The 10563-nt window shown below is 39.8% G+C and overlaps 1 protein-coding gene across 1 annotated transcript in view; it reads left to right on the top strand.

Annotated features, from left to right (window-relative positions):
- The first annotated feature begins 679 nt into the window (after window positions 1-679).
- The window catches only part of sptbn5 (spectrin, beta, non-erythrocytic 5), a 42657-nt gene continuing 32773 nt past the window's right edge, over window positions 680-10563 (top strand). The window contains 11 exon segments of the mRNA XM_035532476.1: window positions 680-801; window positions 1508-1633; window positions 3959-4126; window positions 4322-4438; window positions 4882-5039; window positions 5148-5380; window positions 7902-8535; window positions 8749-8887; window positions 9084-9307; window positions 9812-9965; window positions 10273-10473. Of these exon segments, the coding sequence (XP_035388369.1) occupies window positions 1508-1633; window positions 3959-4126; window positions 4322-4438; window positions 4882-5039; window positions 5148-5380; window positions 7902-8535; window positions 8749-8887; window positions 9084-9307; window positions 9812-9965; window positions 10273-10473 (2154 nt within the window). The 5' untranslated portion in view covers window positions 680-801.

The following is a 10563-nucleotide window of genomic DNA, read 5'->3' as shown; positions in this document are numbered from 1 at the left end:
AAGACTAAATGTTTTAGGACAGGCATTTTTAATAGCTTGTGCACTAATGTGTTTTTTCTCCACATCCCTCATAAGGGCACAGCAATGGAAACACAATGGCTTGTTGTCAGTAGCAGTTTTGTTCTATTTTCTGGCAATCAAGTGAGTGTGTGTGTGTGTGTGTGTGTGTGTGTGTGTGTGTGGTGGGGGGGGTCAAGTTGCACTCAGTCATAATTGTAAGTTGCTTTGGATAAAAGCGTCAGATAAAATTCTGTAAATGTAATAGAGAATTTGCATATTTGGGCATTGGTAGTACTTTACTTGTAATTGGAAGGTTGCCACTGCCAAGGTGCCACTGTTGGGCCCCTGAGCAAGGCCCTTAACCCTCACTTGCTGAAGTTGTACTCAGTCATAATTGTAAGTTGTTTGGGATAAAAGTGTCAGGTGTGTGTGTGTGTGTGTGTGTGTGTGTGTGTGTGTGTATATTCAAAATTGTAGTGAAGCACAGAATCCATTATTATGATCTTCCCTTATTGGTTTTCCTTTACTCTTTACAATGTTATATTTTGAGTTAACTATTTCCTTAAAACATTTGCACTGCTGAATTGCACAGAGTGGTGCAACCTTTGAACCTTTATTGTGCAGTGTCAGGTGAAAGATGCCTTTCCTGTCAATCTACTACCCACTATGACTTCAAAGTTCATTTCACTACTTCACTGGTCAACCACAAAGAAAGAGCTCTCTTCATACAGGCTTAAAATCATGAATACTTCTACATCTTAGACCATTTTGTATTTTGGCTGAGAAGAGGACTTTGTGAAGGTTTGTGATGACGTTTAGTTGTATTTGGTCTGCATTGATTTTTATTTTTCATTTTTGGATGCTTCTACAGTAATGTCAAGATATGTAATAAAAGCTCTGCTGGTAATTTCTAATATTACATTTGCTTTTCGTAATACTGAATACTGATCCAAAGTTTTGTATCACAATTATACTAGCATAAGAGGCTTATGTAGAAGCTAATTAACTATTTACTAAAATTTGTACAAAGTAATCCTTTAAAACTTGTTTAAAAATGTTAAAGATGTACTGAATAGTTATGGTTTCTTTTTACAACCTCTTAATGGACCTACCATTAGCTGAAGCTCTAGTAAAATGTGTGAAGCTTAATTATTAAACTTGTCATATGATTGCTATTGCATTTAATGTGAACTAACAATCATTGCTACGAGACATGGAGCCATAATAGAATGTTAACGAAATACTTTATAGTTATGCAATTGTGACTAACATGGAATAAAAGTTAAGCAGGTTTGCATGAGACTAATGTTAACTGACTTGTATTGGCCTTCCTTAATTAAACGCAATTTTATCATTTTTTGAGTAATTTGTTAAATGCAGCATGATTGAATTTTCTGGCCCTAAATTCAAAATCCATCAATTAGACCTCATATTAACTTTATACTTTTACCTGAATCCAGCTAAGTAGGTGTTGTTTCTAAAAGAGCATGTTGCTGTGATGTCCCAGATGTCTAAGCAGGAAGACGTGGACGAGTATGAGCAGGGACGGATCCGAGAACTGCAAGAACAGCGCATGGCTGTGCAGAAAAAGACCTACACCAAGTGGATGAACAGTGTCTTCTCCAAGAATGGGGTAGCCATAATTGCCTCTACGCTCTTTCATGTCTATGTTCGCTCTTTCATGTTCAAGTGGCCATGACACTTTCCAATGCACTAGACTATGCCTAGCATTAAAAAATCTAATTGAGAATCAAAGTGCATTTAGTGCAGACTGAAGTCTATATTTAATATGTACCTAATGTGTTTTAAATGTGCTTCATTTGTGTCTTCACTTTTATTTTTAGTATAAGATAACAATAATTGTATTTTCTCTAAAACAAAGGTGGTACCAGCCTTTAGGACTTAGACTTGAATGTTATAAATATCATTTATAAAAACCATGTTATAAAAACCATGAATAAAAATCATACATTTTATAAAAAAACCCAAAAAAAAACATGTTATAAAAACCATATATATAAAAAACATTAAAAAAACAACAACATAGAGTCAGTACTCTTAAGTGCAAATATGCAGTAATTGTTATTTAGGCCAAACCTTTGTATTCTGTTGAAATAGAAACTAGGCTAATTAGGGTCATCAGTTAAGAAGTGACAGTCTGTGTTCCATTTTCTTTGTCTTGATAACATGGTAGTTAACTTTAGTGTTGTGATGTTAGCAGTCTTCTGACCCATATTACAATGATAGCTACATAATAATACCAGTGCTGGATCCTCTCAAATTATAAGTCCTCACAACTGAATATAATGTTCATATTCTCATGACTCAGAAGCATAGAAGTAACGTTAATATACACATCATACAAACAGCGTCATGAGTGGTAATTCGCTTGTAGGAAGTGCATGTACTTTTCACATATATTCAATATGCATACCCAATCAAATCGATAAGTTACTATAAGATAAAGTGAGCTGAACTCTAAATAAATTTGCAATCAAAATGTAGTTTATCTAATACAGTAGCACAGAGGATAATGGGGCCTAACAACCTTTTTTATCTCTCCTAGTCAATCCATTGTAAGCTGTTACATAACCCTTTGGTGGTACTTCAGTGAGAATGATTATAAAAAGAAGGAAAGGATGTGGCACATAAGTCAAGGGCTTGCATAAACATTTCATAAACAGGTGAAGCCAGGAAGTAAGAGCACAGCATGATAAGTATCACTACTTTATGAGGTACATTCATAGTCATCCAAGACTCTGAGCTCCACTTTCTTCCTGTGGAGAACAGCAGGTTCACTGGGGAATAACCATTGATACCTTTCAACTGTTCAAAAAATGAGGAATGAAGGCCAGTTCATTCAGTAAACACTGACCAGATGTGTACTACTTTAAATCACAAATGTTCCAAAACATCTTCTGACAAACTTGCAATGAACATTAAAAATATGCCCTAATAGTCCACAAATGAGAGTTTTTACTACTTGTTAAAGGACATATTAATAGCTCTGTGTAGCTTGCCAACACGGATTTTAAGTGTTTCCTTTTCCTTTTTCCCTTTTATTTGGGTCCTATGGGTATTGCTCCATTTTTCATAGCATCTATCAAGCATCTATACTTTGACACAACAAAAATGTAACTAACACCTGTACCATACCTTATATCAAGCATAGTGTTGATATGTGGCGATATAATTAGACGATGCATGCGTGTTTGTAATGAGTGTTTTCCCCATAGTTCTGAAACATGAAAATCACAGAAATGCCAGCTTGTCTGTGGAAAGGTAGATGTTCGTTCAGTTGAATGAAAATCCAGTCAGAGACATTTGATTCCCATAGCCCTTGCATTAGGGAGTGGCTGCAGTGCTCTAAGTGGAGCCGGCACACTGGGAGGAGTGTGTGAGTCATGCTAGAATAGAATATGGTGGCTGTAGGCCAAACACAATGTTCACAGCCAGTCTGCTGCTGCTGGTACAGGGAAGACGACGCTTCCTGCCCCACCTAACCCCAGAGTCTCGAGGGAATGCCAGGGGTCAGCTCAACCTGAGCCCCAGCTATGGGAATTTGGACTTATAACAAAAGGCCATGAGACTTTATTAGTCACTGTCATGACAGAGATAGTCCCATGTCTAACTGGCCTCAGGATGTTTGGTATTGTTGAATGTTGTAATTTTCACACATATGATATATCTGTCCTGTATAGAGCTTACGTCCTACAACAGCCAAGTTCATAAAGCATAATAATAGACACTGTGATGCTGTAGAAATATGGCATAATATTGCATTATGAATGGTGCATTATGTATGATAAAAAGATGAAAATGTAGGCAAAATTTAGAATTTATTTTGCCCTTTTATTTGAGGTCAGCATTTTGTTAAATGTCTATACCAGTAACCAGCAATTGAACTGTAATTTCAGTTTGCATGGATAAAGTAGCTAAAGTGTATTTCTGTGTTCAGGAAAAGGTGTTCCTAGAAGATGTGTATACGGAGCTCAAGACTGGGGTGCACCTGGTGCGACTTTTGGAGCTCATCTCCAGAGAGAAGCTGTCCACACCAAGCCAACGCATTCTCAGAGTTCACTATCTGGAAAACAATAGCATTGCCATAAACTTCCTCAAAACGAAGGTGCAGTCAGAATAATCAGCATAAACTGACTCCTCCTATGCACATTATACAAATAGGAAACAGACACCAGCAAAAATAATGATAATCTGAAAGACTTTCACTTCCAACATGTTTTTATTTCCTCAGAGAACTTCCTCTTCATTTATGAAACTCTTCAAAATTAGAATGGACATTCTACATTTTTCTTACCTTTAGATCCGGGTAGACCTGATTGGCCCCGAGAATGTTGTAGATGGAGACAGAACTCTGATCCTTGGCCTCATCTGGATCATCATTCTCAGATTTCAGATTGGAGCAATTAATCTCGATGAGGTATTGCCCAAACATCTTAAGATAGGCATGCCATAAACATTTGGGTTAATTGCAAAGGGAATGCTACAAAGTGTATGTGTAGGGACTTTCTAGTGACTTCTGTGGAAAAAAAAGACTATAAGGTACACCCATTTTATACTGCAGGTTTTTTTTTTATAGGTGTACATTTACAGATTCTCACCCATCTGTTGCCAACCAAAATTCATTCATCACTGTCTTCCCATTCATAGCTGGTCAGTTTCTATCCAAAGATCTACTTCTGACTGGGGGGGACCATGGTAGCATCATGGTTAGGAATGTTGAGTTGGTACAAGTATATCCGGCACAGCAGTGTTGCGGTAGTTTTTGTATGTCATCACTGTTGTGTTGAGAAGAACCAAATACACTCCTTAACATAGGTAGAGCTTTTGGTGCAAGCAAACATTGGTCCACTGCTTTTCTAGGACAGCGGTGATTCCAGCCTAGCACGGCGTTCGGCTAAGGAGGCTCTCCTGATCTGGTGCCAGCGGAAGACTGCTGGCTATACCAATGTGGACGTTCAGGACTTCTCTAGCAGCTGGAGGGATGGGCTGGCCTTCAATGCTCTCATCCATGCCCATCGGTAGTCTTCTTCAGGACACAATCCTGCACTCAAACCACTTCAATTTATCTTTAGTAGCACCACTAGCACATCTCCAACCTATAATACTTTGGTGGCATTTCCTTCCAGGCCAGATCTATTCAACTACAACCACCTTCACCCAGACGAGACTAGGAGGAACTTGGGCCATGCATTTGAACTGGCTGAGAGTGAATTTGGCATCATGCAGTTGCTGGATGTGGAGGATATAGTGGTGCCTCATCCTGATGAGAAGTCCATCATGACTTATGTTTCACTCTACTACCACTATTTCTCTAAAGTGAAACAAGAGCAGACCATCCAGAAGAGGATTGCCAAGGTTTGTCAGGCCAATAGAATCTATCTATTATTAAAGTTATGAGACATATTTCCTTAAAATATATTGTCAGCATTAATTGGATTTGACATTACCACAACAAAAAAAAACCACACAATTATCCAAACCTAAATACACACTATGAGAGGTTAGTTTCTTACTCTAAGGTCAATCAAAACACTCCCTGCCTGCTCCCCAGAGAATTCCATCCTTTAATCCTACAAGAGCGCAGGAACTGTGGATTATTGGATTTCATGGTAGGGCAAAGGAAGGAGCAGTGACCATAATCAGATGAGTGTGAACTCAGCTCTGGTAATAGAGGTAAACGAGGGATTTATTCAGCACAGTTAGAAAAATGCTGAAATAACCTTTGCTGTATTTCAGCACCATGACAGAAAAGGTTCCATTAGCTTCTCTCAGCAGACAGTTAGAGGTGACCTGGATAGGGGTGGAAGATTCTATTAGTATGTTGGCTTGAGGTCCATAGAGAGACACAAGGGTGTGAAGTGTCCAACTTTGCAGGAACAGTGCAGTGACAGGATGGCACCAACGTTCGCCAACGTATCCACACAACAGAACAGAGTACTAGCTAGTGAATTGTGTTAAATAATGATGGACATATTAGTTTGTAAATTGTTCTAGGCTATGTGAGAGATGGGCTCAGTCTGGCTGTAGGATGAGGGAGGCTGTGTTTGTTTCTAGTGCATGCTGCCAGGTCAATGGGTGGCAATGTCTCTCAGTGGCAGTTTCAGCAGTCACTGGCTGAGATGGCAGATTATGAGAGGGGTCATTATTAAACCACAAAAGAGAGTGACGGCTCTGGAAAAGGTGTGTATAACTTGCTAGATGTAAGTGTGCTATTTTGCATTGGCCAGGGGCTGTTACATTGGGTCCCCTCAGCACTTAATTCTTCAACAGTTTATTTCACATAAACAAAAAAATCATCCTAAAGCTTCTGTCATCATGTTAGGATAATATTTCAGTTTTATGTGAAGTATCAGTAACATTATGGCATAAAGAAAGAAAGCGAAAGAAAGAAAGAAGAAGAAAGCATCACATAACACTAATTTCTTCTTCATAGAATCTATAGGCATACAGTTAAAAAGTTACATGTGTTAATAAGAAAAGCTTTGGCAGATTTTATTTATTTTTCCACACAAGTAATTATTGTATTTTGTGGGACTACTGAAATGTCCCTGTAATTTCTGCCTTGTCTCATAGGAAGTTGCACCTATGAACACAAGTGTCCACTGGGGGTGCTAAAGAGAAGCTCAGCTTTTCGTGTAACCCTGTGATTGCTTTGCTATTAAAACAGATCCCATTTGGGCTCTTGAGTTGTTCAGAGGTGTAAGCATGAGCTCTCTCTTTGGGTGATTTCTGGTTCAAACCCTGAAGACTCCCACTAGCACATAAACCCTAGCCTTTGGTCTCCCAGGCTTGAGATGAGTAACAGTGGGAAAAAACCTCAGTTAGGACTTCAAAAAAATAAATTCACTGGAGTTGACATTATGATGTTGTTTTTTAAAGCTGCATCATCTTAAAGATGTCAACCATCAGTGTTATTTTAACAGTAAAATGTGGAATAATTTGGGAGCAACTCATGATGCCTGTCGGTTCGTGAGTGGGCCAAGCAGCTAGCTAATGTCACCTTTAACATAGAATCAATTAGGTAGCTAATGGCATCTCAAACATAGCTGTGCAGCCTGCCTCCCATTCCCTGATATCTCCAGCCAAAAGGTTTATGGGAACCTAGTAGCCAGCAAGTACACCATAGGCTTTATCCAACAAACTATGAGAATAGTGTAATGAATTTAACCCAGCTCACTAGTCTTACCATAGTCAGGCCTAGATCACCCTCTCCTGAGTCCATCTGCTTCCTTTAAAGCCTTCCGTTTGCCCAGTCTTGCCATCCCAGTGTGCATACTGAGCATTTTCTTCGCCTGTTGTTTCTTCTGGCTACCAACCTTTGCTTCCTCTTTAGACCATGCCGCACTCCTAGCCCTTTGGCTCTCTCTGGACTCTGCCTACCAGTTCTGAGCCTGAAATTGATTGACTACTCCCTGCATTGAGATCTCCCAGTGACTGATATCAATTGTACCAACTCCTCACACAGCCCCTATCTATATTGCGATCCTAATAAAGTCTTCCTCTTTTGGATCCAAACCCACATGTGTCCTGGCATTCCTGATAAATAGCCACAATTATACAAACAACATACATTTTATCATTAAAATAACACAGATGATTCACAGTTTCAAGTCAATGTAGCTTTAAAACAAAGTGGCATGGAAGTCTGAGCTGATCTGAGCTTCTCTTTAGCACTCAGTGGACATTTGTTTCTTTAAAGGGCGGCAAATCATAGCAGATGGTATGTATTTGTGGTTCTGTGAATAAGTGCTCAGAGGTGTTTGTATCCAATGAGGTAATGTATTTGACTTTTGTTCTTTAATGCAAGCTCATGGAAAGCAAAACAATTGTGAGTCAGTCTGAAGCCTTTTGTGAAGATCATCTGCTCTACTTCCAGATAGTGGACCTCTTGCAAGAACTAGACAACATGAAAGACCAATACCAACACATGGTTTCAGACCTCCTGTGCTGGATCAAAGCCAAGGTTGTGGCGCTGGATGACCGTTCTTTCCCGAATTCCCTGCCAGGCATGAAGCGGCTGGTAGCTATATTCAAGACATACCGCACCATGGAGAAGCCCCCTAAATACCAGGAGCGAGGCACAATTGAGGCCCATCTCTTGAGCCTGCGCACAAAACTTCGGGCCAATAACCAGCGGTCCTACATCCCCCCAGAAGGCCAGACCCTGGGGGACATTGAGCGCAGCTGGACCATGCTAGAGAGGGCCGAACATGATCGTGAGCATAACCTTCAGAGTGCCCTCGTGAGGCTGGAGCATCTTGAGCAGCTGGCACAGAAGTTTGGCCGTAAGGCAGCACTTAGGGAGAGCTATCTGGAGGACACCCTGCAGTTGGTCCAGAAAGAGAAGGACCAGAGTGGGCTGGGCAGCCTGGAGGAGGTCCAGGCTGCAGCCCGACGGCTGGAGGCCTTGTGCACAGACGTGCTGGCTCATGAGCCACGCTTCCAGGCTCTCAGTGAGATGGCTACTGTCATTGAGAGGGAGGACTACTATTGCAAAGACCAGGTCACCCGCAGGTGGGTTGCCATTGAGGTGGAAGTGATGACGTGGCTTAAAGTTACTGGCATTGACATGGAACTAAGATATTTTTCCTATTTTACCTAGCACATAGTTAGGGCACCTATATGTTTTTAGCTGCATATTCAATGTAATTGATACCAACTAAGAGTAGGATTATTTTTGTCTGAAACAAATGTGATCTGAGTATGTTCATTATTTGTGTGAAACAGGCAATTGAACATCTCCAACAAATGGAAACATTTGCTCCAGCAGCTGCAGCAACAAAGAGATTACACCGGAGATGTTGTAAACACATTGGCTGTTCTCAAGGACATCGGGTTAATCTCCCTGGACCTCAAGGACCTACAGGTCATTCTCTCAAAATTATGCAGTCTTTTCATTGTAATGCACACCATCATAATTAAAACAAGTAATGCAACATGCCACAGTTGTAGATTATTAGTGAATATCAAGGCTTGATGGAGCAGTATGTGTACTGAATTATAAGAATAACAACAACAAAATGCCAAACATAATGCAATCTAATATGTTTTCTTGTGGTTAGATCCATGCAGAGTCCTCTGAGTTGGGAAAACAGCTGCCAGATGTGGTGGACCTGCTGCAGAAGCAGGACCTGCTGGACACCCAGATATTCTCTCACGGTGAAACGCTGAGTGCCATCAGCAGCAGTGCCTTAAGAGGTGGACACAGAAATGTGTCTCAAATTCAGAGCAGACTAAAGGACCTAAATGCTCAGTACAACTTGCTTCTGACTCTTAGCAAGAACAGGTGAAACCTTTGCATTAAATATTATCTTGGTCAAGATTTTATAGCTGGGTATGGACTATTTTGGGTCATTTCAAAACTTCTACTTTGTTCTGCTCCCTTGTGTCAGTCTGGTATATCACTGCTAACATCAGTCATTGCACATTGTCTTTTTTGGTTTTCATTCCCTCTGTTTAATTGCTTGCAGTGATCACCTTATATCTGAGTCATCTTTAGTGCTTATCAGGGCATCAGATTTTTCCAGAAAAATGACTTCCATATAGGATAATGGTTGACTATACATCTTTAGCAAAGCAAAGATTTTAAGTTAAATATCACCTATCCCAATATTCTAAATGTGTAACAATAATGTATGTAGCAACTGCTATTTTTATTTCCTTTTTCTTCACTGAAATCTAAACATCTTCAGGATAAGGATACAATCTTAATGTCAATGTATAGATGTAACAAAAAAGAATGTATACAATACCTGTTGTGAGTGGTAGATAAACTACTCTGTTCCAAAAGGAGGAAAGCACTGGAAGGGCAGCTAAAGCTCTTTGAGTTCTTCCATGACTGTGAAGAAGTAGAGGCATGGATCTATGAGAAGTGGATTTTGGTCCAAACAACACCACTGGGCAGAGACCTCAGTCAGATTCAACAAGTTATTCAGAACCATAAGGTTTGGCCTTTTGTGTAACACAGTGCAAAAATGTTAAAGATAACCTGCTGTTTTCATAAAAACATCTGAACTTTTCATAAAATCATCGGAAAGTTTCATGCTTGAACATTTGAGGCCAATTCAGTTTACCATGAAATGTAAAAGTATCCAATGAGTAAAGTAGGCATGTACATGTGTACTGCCAAATTATGTTGTCAGTAATTTTTTTTCATGTGTATTTTAGCTGGATGCTAATAGATAAACTTGTTTAAAGCTTATTAAAAAGTGCTTCCAAGCAGTGCAATGAGCAAATTTTGTGTGTTTCAAGGCTTTGGAGGCAGAAGTGCAGTCACAGGAGTCTCTGTGCTCAGGAGTTGTGTCCAGAGGTCAAGAGCTGTGCAGAGGGAGGCACCCCAGTGAAACGGAAATTCATAAATGGATCCAAACTTTGCAAAAACAGTGGCAGCAGCTAAGGGACCAAGTCACCTATCGCAAGGACAGACTGCATGCTGCTAATGTCATCAAACAGGTAGATGTTGCTATCTCATACCCTAGAACCACATTTAAGTTACCTATATGAGCTTATATAAATGTATATATAATTGTTTCCCTCATTCAG

The sequence above is a fragment of the Electrophorus electricus genome, chromosome 13 (assembly GCF_013358815.1).
Source record: "Electrophorus electricus isolate fEleEle1 chromosome 13, fEleEle1.pri, whole genome shotgun sequence".
NCBI classification, from domain to species: Eukaryota; Metazoa; Chordata; class Actinopteri; order Gymnotiformes; family Gymnotidae; genus Electrophorus; species Electrophorus electricus.
Note: the sequence above shows the minus strand (reverse complement) of the source record. Positions and strands in the feature narration are given on the sequence as shown.